Source organism: Lampetra fluviatilis, chromosome 39, assembly GCF_964198595.1.
Source record: "Lampetra fluviatilis chromosome 39, kcLamFluv1.1, whole genome shotgun sequence".
NCBI lineage: Eukaryota > Metazoa > Chordata > Hyperoartia > Petromyzontiformes > Petromyzontidae > Lampetra > Lampetra fluviatilis.
Genome location: NC_136313.1, coordinates 1,382,176 through 1,403,089, shown reverse-complemented (window position 1 = coordinate 1,403,089; position 20,914 = coordinate 1,382,176). Strand labels below are relative to the sequence as shown.

General features: G+C 49.0%; 1 protein-coding gene across 1 annotated transcript; it reads right to left on the bottom strand.

Annotated features, from left to right (window-relative positions):
- Window positions 1-1,797: 1,797 nt before the first annotated feature.
- On the bottom strand, window positions 1,798-17,471 carry CHID1 (chitinase domain containing 1). The gene is made up of 12 exons (XM_078874392.1): window positions 17,308-17,471; window positions 15,895-16,044; window positions 14,389-14,521; window positions 13,400-13,444; window positions 12,534-12,640; window positions 11,661-11,722; window positions 10,422-10,514; window positions 8,771-8,875; window positions 7,753-7,902; window positions 7,255-7,335; window positions 2,887-2,929; window positions 1,798-2,046 (listed from the first exon to the last, which is right to left on the bottom strand). Exons 1-12 carry the CDS (start codon window positions 17,404-17,406, stop codon window positions 1,948-1,950), a joined length of 1,167 nt encoding a protein of 388 aa, XP_078730518.1. The 5' UTR covers window positions 17,407-17,471; the 3' UTR covers window positions 1,798-1,947.
- Window positions 17,472-20,914: the final 3,443 nt, after the last annotated feature.

The following is a 20,914-nucleotide window of genomic DNA, read 5'->3' as shown; positions in this document are numbered from 1 at the left end:
CATTTATTATTGTATTTGATCACCATCACTGTAAATATACTCACATAATTACATTCACAACCCGAGTAACACAAAGCCCCGTGGACGCTTGGAACCTAATCCTTGCGTCGACACATTTTTATTAACAATTTTTTCGCCTGTTGGCAATTCGCAAGCGGTTGATTTAGCACGAACCCCCAGCCATTACGTCTCCGCACGACGCGATTTCACACAACACGGAACGCGTAGCGATTTTACTGCCGTTTCAGCTGCGACTCTTGCTTGCGCATGCGTGCAACATCATGGGCCCTCTGCCGCGCCTACCTACTGATCTTTACTTAACACCATGAATTCACAGCCCGTCGCTCTTCAAATGTAAATCGGGGGGCACGCGTCGATGCAGCCATATGCGCATTTACCCGACGAACCTCCACGGCTTATCTTCTTGGTTCTTTCGGTAAAGTCACGTAGAAGGGAAGTAATAAAATAATGACTTTACCGAAAGAACCAAGAAGATGAATCCCTGCAGTCACGAAAGCTTTAAATCGAAAAATCTCCACGGCTTACGTTTGATAACCATATCACGTGCACGTTGGTGTGTCGAGATGGACAGAAGGCAGTTAGTTACAAGAGTGGATTCGTGAATTTATCTGTGCGGAGATTAAACGAGCAACTCTTGAGTGCTAAAAGAGCGGGGGGAGGGGAGAATTGGAGATTCTAAGGGCCACTTTTAACGAATTTTATTCGGGGGAAATGTCGACCTGGCTCCGCTACGGTGGGGAGGGGCGAGACGGAGGGGGCGGAGGGGGTTAGAGGCCCCCCTGTTGATGGGGGGTCGCGAGGACTGGGGCTGTGGGGAGGCCGTCTTCTTGGACTGGAAGGGAAATAATGTTCCTTACCAGGTTTAAATTACTTTTGTAGCTATGTCCACATGATAAGCTATCATTTGTGTCCAGGTCGCTTTTGAAAAATAAGTTAATAGCTGGATGGGCTTGACCTGGTAAGATTTTAAAAAGTTTATTTGTGCTATTTTTAAGTGATTTGTTTACCTTTCCTATACTTTGCACTCCTATCGTGTTTTTGTTTCTTGGTGTAACGTTTTACTGCCGTTTCAGCTGCGACTCTTGCTTGCGCATGCGTGCAATATCATGGGCCCTCTGCCACTCCTACCTACTGATCTTTACTTAACACCATGAATTCACAGCCCGTCGCTCTTCAAATGTAAATCGGGGAGCACGCGTCGACGCAGCGATATGCGCATTTACCCGACGAACCTCCACGGCTTACGTTTGATGACCATATCAAGTGCACATTGGTGTGTCGAGATGGCCAGAGTGGATTCGTGAATAGATCTGTGCGGAGATTAGACGAGCAACTCTTGAGTGCTAAAAGAGCGGGGGGGAGGGGAGAATTGGAGAGACGAAGGGCCACATTTCATGAATTTTACTCGGGGCCCATGTCGACCATGGCTAGGCCACGGTGGAGGGGCGAGGTGGAGGAAGTTACAGGGCCACCTGGTGATGGGGCATGATCGCGAGGACTGCGGCTGTGAGGACGACGTCTTCTTGGAGTGGAAGGGAAATAATGTTCCTTACCAGGTTTAGATGATTTAGATTATGCTGCTGCTGTGTTCACATGCTCAGCCATTTTATTGAGCTATCATTTGTGTCCAGGTCGCTTCTGAAAAAGAAGCTATATAGCTCAGTGGGCCTTACCTGGTAAAATAAAAGTTTCTGTTGTTGTGGTGCAAGTTCATAACTTCCCCTTATGCAGAAAGGCACGAGTCCAAACACACTCAGCACAAAAGCAGACGTTTATAAATTATCCGAGAATAATCCCAAACGCGTACATCATTGCAGCCAATTATATTAGAACGTGTCCAAAAAATATTTATCTTTTTCTTTACGCGCGAGTCAAAATGACAACGGAGCCTTGTGGTCTGTGTGCGCGCGCGCACTCTCTTTGAGGTCAGAGCAGGTCGTAGAAGTAGTTGAGGCCTTGCCCCAGCTCCCAGAGAGCCAGTCCCGTGCCCAGGCTGCTCGCCAGGTGCAGGCGCTCCCACACCGACTGAGGCGGGGACACAGGCGGGGGGACACAGGCGGGGGGACGGGGCAGACACGGAGCGGGGTTCACGAAGCGAGACACGTGCCCAGACAAAGAGACACGCGCCCACAAAAATAGACACGCGCCCACAAAGAAACACGTGCCCAAACAAAGATCCCCCGTGTCGCCTTAAAAGACAGTTGGGGCAAGTGCTGTTAGCGAGCACCTATAAAGGCCGGCACGGCACAAGAGAGGGGTGAGTGACCAACACCACGCCCGGCCGCCTTTGTCTCCGAGTGGCAATAATTACACGGCGCACCAAATACTCATTTGAGGCCGAGTCGACCCAGGGGAGGCCCAGCACCGGTTCAGATAATCGTCACCGGTGTTGGCCGTGAGCGGGAATCGGACTCGGGTGACTGGGTTCGTGGTGCAGCGCGCTGAGCATTGCACTACCGCCCATCGCACACAGAGACTCGCAGAGCGAGAAGGGGGGGGGGGGCACAGGAGGGGAAGGCAGAGGCGGCTACGGGCACAGACTGAGCAAGAGGGACAGGCACAAGTACAGAGTGGGGCAGATACGTAATTGAGAAGCGCGAAAGGCCAGGGATGTATATTTATATCAAGGGAACAGCAGTGGTGGTAAAGGGGGAGAGGAGGGTGGGTCGATGGAATGTATTCAAGTGGTGCAGGGGATAAGTACAAGACATCTTGCGACGTGTGTGTGCAGACATTTAACGTGATCAGTTGAGACTTATTTTCCCCCGATTGAAGATAAGTGGACCTCATCCATCAAATGCTGCAAGACAAAAGGGGCCGTGCACCTGGGCGCAATCGGGTAACGTGTCCACGAATCTCGCTCACCTGCAGTGTTGGGAAGAACACGATCCCCTTGCCGCCTCTGTCCCTGCCACATCAACACAACTTCGTGTGAACCAGTGCCACGCTTCAGAATATGTATTCATACCGGAGGAATCCGATGAACTATAAAGCTCTTTCTTTTTACAGATGTCCAGTAATTTAAAACAGGTAAATGTAGGAATGCCCCCTGACACAACATATTTTTTGTACCTTACAAAAACAAAAATAGCATTCCATCAATCCACTGCTAGATTGGATGAAGGTTTCCCCCAGGCCATCGGCCATCTCCCACAATCCTTGGATGCAACAATCCCTGTTGTAACTCTTCCAAAGTCACGCAATGGATAAACTCGAGCGGATTGCATGGTCGTGTGACAGGTTACACCGGTAACACACAGACGCTTACGGACAGACGTGCAACAGATGTGCCCTGTGCAACACGACGCCACCACACACAACGTTCCATAGCACGTCGGAGAGATTTCCCAATGCTCAATCGAGCGTTACATAGTCACTGCCCAGAGAAAATGGTGAGAACTCCACGTGGTGTCATTTTGATGTACACGTTTGCTTACATTAAAATATTGAAATGATTATATACATTTAAAAAATTCGGTTGAAACTTTGAAAAAAAAAATATTTTATAAAATATTTCAATGAATACATTTAGTGCGGAAACAATGGGCACCGTTAACATTTTATACACGCAAGCCTCAAAATACAAAATCAAATACAAACTTGGGAACCCCCAAAACACCAGAAAATACAATTATCTCAAAAAATGTCATCTGAAGCCCCTCCTTGAGTGGAGGAGCCGTGGGCGCGCACACACAGGCGGGCGCACACACACACACACAGGTGGGTGCACACACACAGGCGGGCGTGCACACACAGGTGGGTGCACACGCACACAGGTGCGCACACACACACAGGCGGGTGCACACACACACAGGCGGGTGCACACACACAGGTGGGTGCACACACACAGGTGTGCAGCACCACCTGCTGGCGGAGATCGAAGCCAAACAGAAGCGTCGGGCCAGGCGCACGCCAGCCAATGCTGGCAACCACCACTCAATGCTGGCAACCACCACTCAAATCATCACCAGCTATCGGAAGTAAATTGCACCACAAAGCAGCGTTGCTCAGGTTATCCTGGTTCCTACTAAAAGACGTCCGTATGTATCCGTGTGTGTCGGACTTCTTTCGTACCATACGTAGCCAGCCGTGCTAATCGGAGGTTCAGGCGTTTTAGAGGCCACCGATATTAGCTGGGGGAAAAAAAACGTGACAGCAGAGGACCCTTATCGAAGAGCTGCTGTGGCTTTGGCGTGGAAGGACGTTGCCATATTATGATCATCTTCTTGGTTCTTTCGGTAAAGTCACGTAGAAGGGAAATAATAAAATTATAATAAAACATAATAAAATAATTTTTTTGCAATTGTATTTTATCATGTTTTATTTTTTGTATTTTATTATTTCCCTTCTACGTGATTTTACCGAAAGAACCAAGAAGATGAATCCCTGCAGTCACGAAAGCTTTAAATCGAAATATTATTATTAATTTCCCATTGCGCATCTCCCGGCGCGGCAGCTAAAACAGAAGTTTTTTAAAACCCCCCACACCCACCCACCTCTGTCCACGCAGCAGCATGAATGGGTCACGCTGCAGGCTGTCCACCTGCAGGTTGCGTGTGGCGGGATAATGTGCACATCTCCACCTCTTTCTTCTGAGACGCCAGGCCAGTGTGAAAGACCCACGGACACACTTCTTTAGGAATCGCTGATGCTCTATGTAAAATGCACAAGGGCTGTGTGCTTTTCACACTTTTTTTTGCATCTCGGTTGCAACGTATGGCTCTCCAGCCTTCACAATTCTTATGTTTGCGATGCGTTTCCCCCGCCCCTCCCCATCATTCACGGATTTGCCTGGATAAAACCGTCTAGAGGGGCCGATTCAGAGCCCTCTCTAGCCAAGTCCCCTTCTACCAGCAGTGGTGTGAGAAAGCCATCGCAGGGCTGCACCTTTGCCTCACGTAGCCCAGTGTTTTCAAGGGACCGCAGCGAAAAGCTCCAGCTCCGACTATAAATGTCAATCTCTCTTCTCTAAAAGCCAGACGGACCGCTGACTGAAATAAGTCCATTTAAGACTTTGAATGACGGGGGTGGCGAGATGTTTCTTACGTGTTTGTACACCACTACCAAAGCAGTCCCATCACTTCTGATCCATTTTTTTCTTCTTCAAGTTCCGTTGGATCACCGTCACAGTAAGGTTATTCAGAAACGTTTACAGCATCACGATCTTTGGCTTGTATTTTTTTACGTGATAATTTCATTGATTTCCTGAGAAAATGCGTGCCGATTTTGTTTTGGAAAAAAAAATGACGAATTAAGATCTGCAACAGATTCTCCTTCAGGGGAGCAACCATGCCAAATTTGGTGAAACAAATTCTGGACAGAATCCAAACAGCTGTTTCCACATTCCTTGTGTCGTGACTTATATGGAGTCACTATGGTGTTTAGCGCCAGCTACTGGCACCAGAGTGGATATGGCATGGAAGCGGACCCTATGGGAGCATAGTTCTGGTGAGGGTCGGAGAGAGAGCAAGTGAGGAAGTGATACTCTGTGTGAACCCGAGAGGGCACGTGACCGGGTAGCAAGGGGGCCCGAAAGGGGGCTCGAGGGACACGTGATATGGGCCAGAGCCTTCTAGTAGGATCTAGTAGGATATGTGGCCGAGGGTGGAGCGAGGCCACGCTCGGGTGCATAAAAGGGAAGTCCCGAGAGCGATCGAGGTTCTCTGTTTGAATGGAACCCGTGGGTGCTACGTCTCTTCGATCCTCGGTCTTCGATGTTACGCTTGGCATCGTGGGTCAGGCAGTGCGTTACTGACTGACCTGGTTATGTAGTTACCCCGTTGTGGTCTAGTTAACCGTGTAGTGATCACCTAGATGTAGAACCAGTGTACGTTGATGTAGTTAGCCCTGTTGGGGTGCTGTAATAAACGTGTTGCCTCCATGAACAAGTGTGTGTCTCCGTACAACACACTACACTTTCACCAACCTCCTACCACCAGCGAACGACGCTGATGGTAAGCAGACGGGCTGCTGTACTTTGCGTGCTTTGGCACACACCAAGACACAAACTGTGCATTGTGTGCAGCCAAGTGTTGTTTGTGCAGCCATCGACGGTGGCCTGGCACTATCCCCTTCGACAGAGAATGGCCATCCCTGCAACAGGCTGCACACGAGGGCTGTAGCAGCACCGGCCCTTGGCGCAGACTTTTGTCTTTGATGTTCAAAACTGCAAACGTCTCATTTTTACAAGCAGTTAACAATGTTTTGGTTTTACCAGGCTAAGGCCCAACTGAGCTATGTAGGTCTTTTTAGAAGCGACCAGGCCGCAAACGAGAGTTCAACAAAGTGGATTATCATGTGGATATTTATATCAGCCAAATACTCTAAACGCATGTTGAGGACCCAGAGATATATCCACACGTCCACGGAGAGAACATGCAAACTCCAAATATACAAGTGTCAGGGTTGGGATCGAACCCACGACCTCCTGCATACCAGGCGAGATAGCTAACATCTCGCCACCGCAAACTCGGATTGTTGAACGTGTTTGCAAAGTATTATCGTTGTGCAGCGCAGGTAATTATAAAGTGTTCTCGCCATTATCGGTGGGATCCCACCACAGGCTGTAAATGACTATTGTTAATCAAATATAAGTTCCCTAATCTCCAAGTCATAATTTCCCGGTGACGCCTCCGCGATGGCTCTTCTGGTTGTACCGCGTGTCGTGGGGCTGCCAGCCCGTGGAGCGAGACGTCGGCGGACACCGTGCCTGGACAGCACAACCCGGAGCAGCGCGACTCCCAACACCCGTGCAGTGACATCCCCGTCGTCCCAAGTGATAACGACAGTGATCTGCGTTTGATGGAGTCACTCGTCCTTCACACCAGGGCATCTCGGAGCGGCTTCGCACGCGACGAGCGACTTGCATCACATCCCGCATCAAGACGTTTTAAAGGGCACCCCCGGTAGCAGCTGTCACTGTGCGGTGCAAGGCGACGCTGCACCTGAACTGCAAGTGGGCATCAGTCTGCCATTGGGGGGGAGGATTGCTGCTTTGTGTCATCTCAATTGAGTAAGCTGTGGGTAATATCTTTCGAATTTTGGCGAATTTGGACCGTGACACCGGCACAAAAATTTACCCGACTCGTCACGAATGACGTCAAATGTATCTTTAACGTCCGCTGCGAAGCAGACGGCGAGTAATTTATAGCCAATGCACACCGCAGCAATAAGCAAGGCGGCTTGCCTGATGCGAACCGTGAGCCAACAACTTCACTGCGTCGGCGTACGTACGTTTTGTACTCAAAGAAGTGCTCGGCTGTCTCTTCGTCCCACTTCAGCTTGGGCTTGTGCTTCATTAAAATCTCCAAGTACCTGCAAACGTGAGCAGCGCGTGCGCACATGAACACACGGGTCTCCCTCCATCGCTGCGGTAAAAATCGTGAGTGCAATGTAATTGGTAACAAAAACAAATCGCCCGACGAAGCTGGTTGTATTCACCAACGAAACGTCACAGTACTCAATTTGTAAAAGTTGTGGGTTTACTCTCCAACACACCGGTGTGCTGAACTAATAACCAATTGGCACGTTTTATGTCACAAAGCTCACTAATTGGCTGTTCCGGGTGGTGGCGAGTTAACGACACATTTCTATTTACACAATCTAACCCCAAAAAAAAACATTATTATGAACGTGCCCCAACAGCTTATTGAGGCTATACGGGGAGATATTTGTCTTTGGTCTATGAGCTGGTTACCGGGCGATGAGTGTGTTGAACGAGCGTTGACGTACCGCATCCCCAGGATGGGCTGCCCTCCTGTGGCGCTGTACTCCATGCCGTAGAGGTTGACTCCGAGCAGCAAGCGCTCGCGGTGCCGGGAGAGCGGGTCGAGCGACTCCACGCACCTCCTCATCCAGCCCAGCGGCGCCACCGCCCCGGGCCTGCCGCGCCGCCAAACACCGCCGCCGCCGCCGCCGGCAATAGCAACCGCCCGCATTTGAGCTCATCCCGGCAAAAAGTAGAATTCAAAGAAAGTGGAAACATAACCGGAACGACACGGAGAGCGCGCACGCCGTGGAGTATGGAGCGATTACAATACCTTGCTTATCTCAAGGAGCGCAAACCATCGCGCAAACTCCGGTCATCCTCGCAGCGTCAGCGGCTTTTTGGCTCGCCATCGAACAAAGATGGCCACCGCATCGCGCGTTTTCAGATGCGCTTCTGCGGCCGTCTGGAATGCTCTTGCTTCCAAAATGAGGAAGCCACTGGAGCTATGCACTTTTAAATATACATTGACAAGTAATTTCTTAAGAACTGCTCTTTGTGTTTAGTTTGTTGTCCTTCCCCCGCACCTCCAATTAGCATGGTTGACTACGTGCGGTGCGAAGGAAGTTCAACATGCACACATACATAGCAGCTTATGTGCGTATTTATACATCACAAAACCGTGAGAGACAGCTACAGCTCACGGAGACCTTCATCCAGCAGTGGATTAATCATGGCAGATGATGCATTCAACAACACAAGTTGTATTTACGACATGTCTACGTGTAGCCGCTTCTCAAGACAGCCTACAAATGTTGTGGCATGCACAGGGACAAACTGCGGAACACGCACGCGGAGATACCTGCGATGTAAACATCCGAGTGACCTTTCAGGGGCGCATGAACGAGGGGGAGATGCTACGAAGATGCAGCAGCGTGGTAATGGTGCCGATGAATCCACTTGGTTGTGCTTTGTAGGGCTTGCCCGGTTGTGCACGTCGCTGTGTTTGTGAGCGTGTGGCGTGGATGCGCGGAGAGGACTTGCCGTGCCGGGTTGGAGTAATCGTAGGTCATGAGGCTGAATGCGTCCACGGTGAGCACCAGGCGAGCAAACTCGGCTTCTCCAAACTCGCCACGCTGCTCCCCGGGCCTGGTCCCACACACACACACAGAGGGCACGCACGCCACCGCGGGTGCGGTCGGTGTAAATATAATAAGATCCGATCGATTTATTACACGATGAGGCCCGCACTGACCGCTGTGAAAGTGGGGAAACCGTGTCGTCACAAATTAAAAGCAATTACATTAGGAGCCAGATTCATTGTACGCAAGCTATCCCGGGGAGGAAAAAAAACTCAAGACGAAACATGGCCAATGTTAAACAACGGCCGATGAATAAAACACAAAGTTTCGCCAGCCGAACATGGGGCACAACACACTGCCAGGTTAAGTGCCACGCACAGACAGAGCAAATTGAGCCACTGTGTATAAAGTGAGCGAAGCCTCTCAGGCTTCCCACTGCCCTCTCCTGGTCAACGAGGTTGACGCTCGTGCAAAGCTTGGTGCAGCGTTCTCGACAGTGCAGTTTCATACAAGGGCAGTCATGATGAGCGAAGGAGCGGGTGGCCAGTGACTGATGGGTATAATTACCATCGCTCTCTGTCAGCGGTTCTTAATCTTTACTGCAGCCTTGCACCCCTTTGGTTCTCAATTGTTACAAAAATGTATAATGTTAATAAACACATAGAGTTTGAAGAAACAAAGCAGCTGTACTTACGTGCCCACGCTGAATTTGTGTTTCAATTATTTAACTTCAAAAACTAAATCTGGCCATGTCTCGCACCCCCAGAAAAGGCACCTCGCACCCCCAGAGGGTGTGTGCACCCCAGGTGAAAAACCACTGCTCTATATGATCCTACGGCTGGGTGTCAAGCTGGTCACTGGGTGCAAGATATGGGTGTGTGGCTGTGACGTGGTGCAGTGTTCACTCAGTTTTCGACAATGCGGACACGGGGATAACAGCGATAATTATTGTCTAGGCCGAAACTCCCACTGGTAAGAGAGGCTCGTGGCAGTGACTTTGGATTGAGCAGTAATTGGCTCCATTTGCACACGTGTGGGGGGCAAATGCTGCATGTCCCCAGCAGAATATGAAAGTGCTGGCTCACTTGTGGTCTATTTTGCATGGTTTTAAAATCAAGCAGTTGATTGTCTGGAATTGTGCAGAGGGCTGATACGGAGCAATTAGGTAGCGATGTGTAATGGATAAGGGTGGTGCTGCTCTCCCAGGAATGGTATAAATAAAACTCAGGTGCCCAGAGGATTTGGAAGACATCAACAGCTAGCCACAGTAGAGGTCAGCTACGCTACCAGCAGCGGTACCAACAGTAGTTACAGCAGTGGTCGACTCAACAGCCCACTCGAAACTGCCAAGCTTTGCTCTGCGAGTAAAAGCCTACACTATATATGGTATTTAATGTATTATTCCATACACCAGGGTCCTTGAATAGGGGACTCCCATGTGAGTTACAATGGTCGTTGGTCAAGTAGAGTGCAGAATGGGAGCAGAGTGGGGGGAATGCCAAGGGAAGTTGACTGACGTCATTTCAAGTCGACGTTCCTATGCCCCCCCAATATAAGGACTCCTGCTGACAAATAATCACGTAACGCGGCATTGTGCTTTAGATGTCACGTACCCCGGGACGATGCCGGGAGGAATGACCAGGATGAGCTTGAGCTGCTCCGCGTGGAAGTCTTCGGCCAGGCGCTCGATCAGCTTCATGAGATCGCTGTGGGCGCCGGCACAAACACCGCGAATTGGAGGCAGCCAGACGGCCCAACACGTGTCAACTGGCAGAGGCATTTATGTGATTTACAACGAATGTGATATTGTTACGTCTGAAGATTTTCTAACGCCTACACAGCAGTCTTTGCCTTTTTTTTATTAAACCATCTCACGTGCGCCTAATCCAATCGGCCCTTGGAAGCTGAGCACGAGCCTGGACGGCGCCTGGATGGGTGGCCACACACGAGTAGTAGGGAGTAGTAGGTATTGTGGGCAGTGTAGAGGTGAGTGGCTCTCTATCAAACGGTTGTGAGTTCAAATCCAGGTTGGGGATGGATTCAACCCATCATCTTCCCAACGTTGACAAATGCAGTGCCACTTTGTCGGGGAAGCCATTAGTGTTTGCCATAGGAATGTTGAATTTCACCACTAGCTCAGAGCAGTGAATGGGAGATGGATACTGCCTCAATGATCATTTGAGCATAAAGTCACTTTGGCTTTTGAATGCCTCTGAATTTGTGGGATCAAAGGCCCGTCCTTTCTGATAAAATCAGATTATCTTGCTTGGAGTTTACATGTAAGAAGTCGCCACCAATGACTACATAAAACAACCTATTCAATACAAGTGGATTAGCGCCCACTTGTTATATTTAAAAAGGGGACAATCTCGTAATTGAGCAGCAGCTCCGACCTCGCACAAACTGCAGATGGTGCTCCCTCTGCAAGGTCTGGCGACACCACCGGTGAACACGATGCATGTGCGCCTATACAGCCCTGTCGAACCACTCCTGGATAAGGGCATTCCGCACACACTGTACAGATCCAGGGTTATTTGACCAAATTTCACTGCACTGCTTGTCGGTGTGGGTCCAGGCTCGACCCAGACAGTGCTTGGTATGGGTGACCACCAAGTACAGCAGATGACGAGAGCCTTCTGCGAGGCGATCTGGTGTCCAGCAGAGGGCAGGTTCGACCTGGCTAGTGCTGTTGCATTCTGGGTGATGTTGGTGGATGTGTGTACAGTACGTTGAACTTCTTTCGCGCCGCACGTGGCCAAACGTGCTGATCGGAGGCGAGGGGGAAGGACGACGAACTAAAGCTGGCACGCGGCGTGTGTGTGTGTGTCTACGTGGGAAGAGCTACGACCTGCCTTTTCTTATGGCCGCCAAACTGACTCCACACCTCCAGCACAAATCCATGAAACTTGTCCGTCTGAGGGTCAAACACGGCAGATGTTTACACGGTGGTTCTGCACCCCCTGGCGGTGAGAGATGCCCTTTGTGGGGGTGCGAGACGTGGCCAGATTTTGCTTTAGAAGTCAAATCATCGAAACACATTAAGCATACAGCTACTTTGTTTAATCAAACCGATATATTAACATTATACATTTTTTGTTTAATGGTTGAGAATCAAAGGGGTGCAAGGCCGCAGTAAAGGTTCCCCACTGCGACAGCAACAGAAGCCGAGTGGAATGTTTCACAGACAACCGACAGAAAAAAAATCACTTCCCCTGCAAATGGGATCCGTGTCATCGCTCTCACATGGTTTTAAATGTCGTATGCGCTGTATGGCTACTCATTATTTATCTATCAATCCTTTACTTTGATGTCCAATATCGCCCTCAAAGTGGACATCGTGCACATTACAGCGGGCGCGGTACAGGGTGGGGCACGGAGCAACAGGAGTGAAAATAGAAACCCGTCACTACCTCATCGGCTAACACCGACTGAACAAAAAAAGTGCACCTGCGCACGACGAATAGCATCAGAAAGTAAATGGATCAAAATTAATCAAATAAGTCAAGAAGGCAAGTCTGAATAGGTGTCTTGCACAGACCACAGTGAGATGCTAGGAGTATTATTTTTATGTGATCTGATGTTATGATTATTACGCTCGTTCACCCAGGAGAGCCTTGCAGAGTTTCATGACTTCTTCAATAGGTTCCCGCGAAATTTTCACAGAGATGCGATGATTGGCATCCAAACCCAGGTACACGGCACATGCAGAATATATATACACGCACCTTGGCGACTTTTATGAGGGCCTTGCTCAGTAGTTTTGCTTCTTTGCGACTGCCAAACACTTGCGCGTAATCCGCCACGCTCCACGCCTCAAAGAGCACGCGGGGAACTGGGCACGGCACACCACACCCAGGCGCTCGCACGACGACTCACAGCGACACCGCGACACACGCCACGCGCCCATCACTCTCGACCCCCAAGCACAGATCAAGCGACTGGACATCTGTGAGCTTTACAGCTCCTCGGATTCCTCCAGTATAAATATTCTGAAGCAGAGAATTGCCACCTCCCCTCGGGTTAAAAGAACAGAACCTATCGTGGGAAGAATATCTCACAATACCGGAAGAGGGGGTAAACTAAAAGTGAATTGCAACGTCTTGCGTGGATTATCATTGTTTGCAAACGATGAAAACTGGGATCTTTAAATGTCCTGGGAAGACTAACAAATCTTTCTTGGCCAGCTAGCCGCCTCAATGGTATTATTCTGGGAAAACCAGGACAGGAGTCAACCCTAGTCCAGCTTGAGTTTCGCCCCCTATCTCACACACACACACACAACACCTGCCGAATAACACATTCGCACAAACTGCATTTACCACAACACAAGAAAGCGCTCCATCACATCGTGCACACCTGTCAGGTTTGAGGAAACTGGCTGGAATACCTGGCAAAAACTCATCCTCGAAGGTCTGACGGGGAGTTTTTGAAATAACAATTGTCGGGAATGTGTTCCAGGACTACAACTCTCATCCACCGGTGTAAATAATGATGGATACAATGCATGAAGCACAGAGTTGTTGTTGTTGTTTTTACTACAATGTGTAAGCGATCTGTGTGAAATGAGAACCGAGTGGGGGGAGGGACTCACGGATTTTGAGATCCTTTTTTCCTCGTTTTACGTCCCGTATCCATCCTGCGTGGCCAAAGTGTGAACAGCACAACAATGCCCAACATTAGTTGGCAACGGTAGCTCGGCTTACGTTATGACACCTTACACAGCCACAGTCTTCTAGTTTACGTACAATTACTATATATTACAAGGCAGAATCATCATTGTGATATGCGCAAAGTGTTGGACTACTTTTAAATTACTTTAAAAAATTATCAATATGCAATTAAGAATCTAAAATACACATTTACCACTATGCCTGTTCATCATTTTTCATGAATGTTCTTCCACGGCTTTGCAGTGGGGGGGGGGGGGGGGCGATGTTGCTGTATGTCATCCCAAATGAGTAATTTGCAAGTAAAGTTTCAGAACTGTGATTGTTTTGGCCAATACCAGTTACATCGCGTGGCGTTTTTTTTTTAGCTATGGGAGGAAACCCTTGCAGAACGTGTGCCCTCCGTGGCTTAGTGTTGCGAGTCTCGACCACCAGCCATCATCCCTCCTTGTGACATGTCTTGCCCAAGCCCATTGTTTTAAACGTTTTTCTTTACTTTTTATGTTTTATTTTACCAAGTAAAGCCCACTGAGCTATGTAGCTCTTTTTCAGAAGCGACCTGGCCACAAATGATAGCTCAACGAAGTGGCCTATCACGTGGAAATGTATAGTAGCCAAATGTTTATCATAACAGATAAAATCACGTCTCTAAACTTGCATATGTTCTCTAATCTATGTATTTCTCTTTCCATCTCTTAATGTGTCCCTGCAGAGACGCTGAAATCTATTTTTTGGGACTTGGAAGTGGGTCCCTGACAGATGCACCATCTTCAGTGGGGGCATCCACCACTTTACATTAATGGTTTGCAAGTGTGATTGTACAATTCAGAACCGGAGTTGTACGCAATGCAAATGATGTTTAAACGGTGTCTTAATGAGTCGAGAGTGAGGCGTGTATGTAGAGTTTGGTAACCTTGATCAACGTCATGGCGACCTGTGACGTCATATGACCCCTGAACCTTGGGTTTCACCTGCAGCCATACTGGAGAAATGGTCGTAAACTTTGACCCCAACGTTTTTGCAATATCATATCCATGACTGTTCCACTGAGGAAGGGAAGGAGGGGGAAAACAAACACATCTTGTCAGTGTACAGTAATTGGTGCAAGCACCGTGAAAGAAAATCACATCATGAACATCCAGTGAGACAAGCTTAACAATAAACGTCCGTCACGTGCCATTTTAAAGAAAGATGACTCGGCGTTTCCCGTGCCTACATCGACTTTTCATTTTCTCGTGGAGTGGCTTTGGTTGACATCATTGAAGCTACACTGAGAGTGCCGTTTCCGTTTTGGTGGCATCTATACTGCAGTTCGGCAAAACCGTGTAAAGTGTGAGGTTATACAATTTAAGTCCATTACTTGTTAACATGATGCTCAACATCACAGATGAAGTAGGAATTCCTGCATCTACGAGATAGATATACAATAAATCAATGTACCTACTCTTAAAAACTTACGCAGATCCATAAGAGAGGTTTTTGGGCTAGATAGCATAAATATAAATGTGTCGTTAAACCCGACACAGCCAATGAGTAAGGTATTTCACGTAAACAAAACGTGCCAATAAGTTACTCGTACAGCACTCCGGTGTGTTGGAGAGTAAACCCACAACATTTAGAATTCGAGTTCGACATTTCGCCTCTATCATGGATAAGATTGGCAATTTAATACGTAGGATACGTAGGATTAAATTGCCACAGAAGCTGTTTACCGGTGATCTATCAATCTGTAATGCTCCAGCTACATTGTGACCAACACATCAACTCTGAAGGCCCCCTTTTCACCTTACATGCTCCGACATCTGCGTATGCCTACAAAACCACTCCACCTCCACACTTGCAGAACTGTTTTTATTGCTGTACGCAAAACAAAGATCTCCTGCTTTGCCTTAGAGAGGGATATTATTTCAGTGCAATATGCCTGAGTAAGCACCTCTAAAAGTCAGGATGACATACACAGGGCTGTGTCACGCAAGGTACTAATTTTAGACTTGAGTCTTCGGGTAAAAGGTCACCAGTTTGATCTCCCCCAGCATGGAAGTTGAAACAATGGGGGAAGTTGTTTAAATTCCCACCCACCCATCATCCCCCCCTTGATGATCCACCCATCAGTCGATCGGCAGGTCGGGTGTGGTGGGGCAAAGTGTGGGTACACCCTCCTCGTCTTAAGAAAACTGGTCAGCACGAAAGAGGTAGGGGTGGGCACCCTCTAGAGCTCCCATTAAGTGAACGCCCTTCGGCTAGCGGTGACGGCGTGCGAGAAATTCCAGGGCGGTACCTTTACCCCTCGCTACGCCATTGTATGAACTGTATGTAGAACTTCTTTCGCACCGTACGTAGCCAACCGTGCAACACATTGGCCGTGGGATACCAACCTCGCCGCAACCAGCACCGACACCACCCCCCGGCCTACACTGACCGGTGTGATGTAGCCGAGAACGGGGCCAGCCAAGTGAGTGGAGAGGTTCCGTCGAGGGCAAAAGGTCCCGTGCTCCTTCACGATGTCCTTGGAGCGTGGCGAGAGAGTCACCAGGTCTCGCTCCCACACGCTGGCGTCCGCCTCCAGTAGCTGGGGAAGGACAACCATGCATATACAAGTTCATTTATTGTGTAAAGCCCTGTGAGCCATTCGGCTCTTGAATCGGGTGCAACCGCAACAAACAAAAAACTAAAACATGAACAAGAAAACATCTTAAAGTGAATATGTGACTAAGTGCAAACAGAAAATCCAAGAAAAGACAGCAAAATATTGCAGAAAAAAACACCGTACACAAACGCTGTGCAAAAATCCCAGTGGGATGCAAGTCAAACAACAACAACCACAAGACAACTTACATTAAGGCCATCAGTCTTACTCCTACTACAACAAACAAACATGGCCAAACCAGTAAACTTTTCGAAATCACCCAAATAAAGCAATGAAACAGTGATCATAGGAACTGTGACGGAATTTTCACATATACACACACTCTGACCCGATGGTCATTTAAAAAAAAATGTAATGCTGGGTCAGAAGATGCGGCCACACTACTTGAGCATATTGGCACTGCAGGACGGAGGAAACGGTGGAAACAATAAATGACGAAATGTGCAGCGGACACCAAATTTACGGGTTTATCTGCCCACGGATCGAATACCTGTCAACCCCTTATCAATGCCCTACCTTATTACAGACCAACTCAGACCTTATTGGTCACCCCATGCCCTTACACATCTCAACGTTCATCCTACAAAGTTCCCATCACAAGGGAGAAACACAAACAACTTTGACAAAAAAATGTTTAATTCCCCGCATTGAAACGGCTGTACGGTGTAGGGACCTAACTCAATTGCCTTGTACAAGAATACACGGAGTTAAACCGTGATGTGTTGACAGTTATGGGATGATTATGATTGCGAATTGAGTCAATGCAAGGCTCCACTACCGGCTAATATCCAGGCTAAAACCCTGCTTAGCTTACGAACGAGACGAGCTCGGGGAGAGATTTGAGTGGAGTCGCGGGTCAGGCGGATGAGGAGCGGTGGTGCAGCGATTAGCCCGCTGCGCTACGATCACGTGGGCACCCGAGTTCAATGTAAAGGCCAACACCAGGTGACGATTATCTGAACCGGTTCTGGGCCTCCCCAAGGTCGGCTCAGCCTCAAACGAGTAACCTGGTGCGGTGTGTAAGCATCGCCACCGGGGGAGACAAACGCGGTCGGGCGTGGTGCTGGCCACCCACCGCCCCTCGTGTACCGTGCCGGCCTTCATAGGCGCTCACTAACAGCACTTGCCCCAACAGTCTGTGAAGGCTACACGGGGGATCTTTGTCTTTTGGAGTGGGGCTCTCACCGTGACCTCGGGCTTCTGCTGCCGCTCCTTCTGAGTCCGCGAGAGCGCGGAGCCCGGGACCAGCAACGTCAACAGCGCGAGCAGCAGCCGCGGGGACATCACTGCCGACAACAGCGACACGACTGCCAACACTTCCCACAACACCCCCACCACGCCTCCACCTACATCACCACGCCTCCACCTACATCACCACGCCTCCTCCCACCTCCATCACCACGCCTCCTCCTCCATCACCACGCCTCCACCTCCATCACCACGCCTCCACCTACATCACCACGCCTCCTCCCACCTCCATCACCACGCCTCCACCTCCATCACCACGCCTCCACCTCCTCCATCACCACGCCTCCTCCCTCCATCACCACGCCTCCACCTCCATCACCACGCCTTCTCCATCACCACGCCTCCTCCCTCCTCCATCACCACGCCTCCTCCCTCCTCCATCTCACGCCTCCTCCATCACCACGCCTCCACCTCCATCACCACGCCTCCTCCCACCTCCATCACCACGCCTCCTCCATCACCACGCCTCCACCTCCATCACCACGCCTCCACCTCCATCACCACGCCTCCTCCCACCTCCATCACCACGCCTTCTCCTCCATCACCACGCCTTCTCCCTCCTCCATCACCACGCCTCCTCCCACCTCCATCACCACGCCTCCTCCCACCTCCATCACCACGCCTCCACCTCCATCACCACGCCTCCTCCCACCTCCATCACCACGCCTCCTCTCTCCATCACCACGCCTCCCACCATCAACACGCCCCTCCCATCAAAGCTCCATATCGCCACTCCTGCCGACTTTTCCGTTCTTCTCCGCATGGTGGCAGCATCGTTATTGTTGTTTGAGGAGCTCGATTTAAATCTCGCCGCGGCGAGATGGCCTCGCGTTTGCGTTTAATCTATAAATGACTCTCCGTGTGAAGAGGCGCAGACTACTGTTGTGTATGGTCAACCAGCACACTGCCATGGCTTGTCCTTTAACTTTACATTTGCTGTTGATGTTCTGATGCTTCTAGATTTGAAGCTTTCGTGACTGCAAGGATTCATATTTTTAGGGTTTTTTCGGTAAAGTCACGTAGGTAAAAAATGAAAATTTATAAAAGTATTTTACTTTTCGAAAATATTTTACTTTTATTAATTAAAATTTTTTACCTACGTGACTTTACCGAAAAAAACCTAAGAATATGATGTTCTGATGCGGTCGATGGCTGCATCAGTCTTTGATGGGGAATGCAACACTATCGCTCCATCCTGTACATTGCACAACAGCTTGCGGAAACAACGCTTCTTTGCGCTTGGTGAAGAAGAGGCGATGATGTTTCATGCAGTGTCTGTGGGTATATTCCATCCGTTTTAAATAAATGATACGAGTATTGTAGTTGCACACCTTTTAGGCCCTGTCCCAAAACGTCCAACACGGGTTTTAAGATTCGCTTGTGGGAAAAGCGTTTGAAGTCGTGGTCAGCCCTGCTGTCTGTGCAGTGTGTAGCACCAACGTGGACTTGGCATCAGGCACGAATACACGAGGCAGGCCACGCGTATATGCAGGCCGGGCAATCTACGTTTGTTTAACCAGGCGAGGTCACTCAAGAGCCCCAGGATTAGTCTCATTTGCAAGAATGATTGGGGGGCATTAGTCTGCTAGTCGATAAATGCTGCTATGGCTAATCCATGTAGAATAATAATTTGCGGGTAATTTTCGAATTTGGCAGTCGGTGGATGTAGAGTCTGAGCCGGACCTCAAGGCGAGATGGGCAAGGCGAGATGGGTAGTAAAAGGGGGGCAAATGAGACCAGCCCTTGAATCGATGAACGCAAAGTAGTAATATGATGGCCGCGTTCAACATGAGTGACCTTGCGATCGATATCCGAGTATCGCTGTGGCGCAACACCAAAGCCTGCAATGACCTCGCAGGCGAATTTTGTGTCCGAATGGAATTTTCTTCCGCCTTGCGTTGTGGGACTGATGAGCGATGGAAGTTACGACGAGGTGAGCTCGTGTTCATTAGCACGGGAGGCATTCATCATCAATTAAACCCTCATCGTTTTCAGCCAAGATCGACCCACTGCTGGATGAAGACCTTCCCAAGCGCATCGCCATCTCTTGTGTGATGCAGAAAGTTGATGTCATGTCTCCGTCTCTGTGATATGGTCTCCTGCCACACAACGCAGTGGGCTGCCACTCTGCTGTTACCGTCGATCTGCCGGCCACAATCCCATCCTAGGCCCCCACTTATTTGTGTGAAGTCGTATTGGTCTGCTGAGGTTAACTGGATAGTCTTTTTGCACCCAGTAGGAGTTTAGGTGAAGGTATAGTTTACTGGTGGAAGGCTGCTTTTTGACAAGGATAAACATGATTGTACACCATTGCCTGTTGGTGGCTTAGAGTGACCTGATCTGACATTAGGTCAACATGACGAACCACTGTGCGTGGTGGTGCATGCAGTTTCTTGACAGTAGCTGAAGATGTTTACCCACAACTGTGTTCCTGTAAGTTACTTCATGAGTTACTTTATAAGGGAATTAACGTGACTGAACACTGATGTGTATCGGTATGTTGTAGTTGATTGACACGGTTAAAGCACCTTTTGTCGAGATGGCTAACCGGTGTGACGGTTGAGTACGTGATCACTTGGTCGTGGCGGTCAGCTGGAACGAGTCGTCCCGTGGCATCGGCTGACTTGTTGTGGCTGTCGACGGGAGGCAGACTGATGTACTAAATTCTCGATTGGTGGTCTCTTATAAAGAATTGCGAGTGTAGAGAATGCAACATGAACAGAGTGAGCAGGTAATACTATCACCACAAGGAGTAGTTTAGAGCTGTGCTGGATATGAGCTGAATGCTGATATATGACTTTCCTGCTCACAGCTGATGACAAATTGCCAACTGGGGGGGAGCTTGACAACTGCACTCAAAGTAAACCGCAATCATATGCGTTGTTGTGGAGAATATAAATAAATAAGCAGACATGTCCACTTATCCGTCCCTCTACATAAAATAAATATCAAGAATTTCATTAGACGACCCATCAGCAGCATTCCCTTCCAGAAGTGCACAATTTCAGCTGCGTTATGTCAAGACAACCAAACTGTGGACCGGTTTAATTCGAGCAAGCCAGACACTCTCTTTCCGACAGCCCTGTTCTTCACCTGAGGACGGCTGCTTGCGTTGTGGCCGAAACGTCGTGAAAATTATTTTATTGTTTTATTTTTATAATTTTATTATTTCCCTTCTACGTGACTTTACCGAAAGAGCCAAGAAGATAAACAATATATTTATATCGTATATAATATATCGCGGCAACCCTAGCGACATAGTGAGGCGAGGCTCCGCATCGAATGACGAGGCCGGCTGGAGACGTCTCTCCGTGGAGGGACGAGGGACAGGCGGTGGCTGAACAGTGGAATCAAATACTCTGGTTCCTGAATGTTTATTAAATTACCCCCAACCAAAAATAGAATACAAAACACAGTGCAAGCAGATGAGGTCATTTTTTTCTGTTTGTCATTAATGTGCAACTTTGCTGATCGTCAACTTTGTGAGTCATGAGTGGTCCACAGTCCCGTATTGGAGTGAGCTTATCTCTGTCTTTGTGTGTAG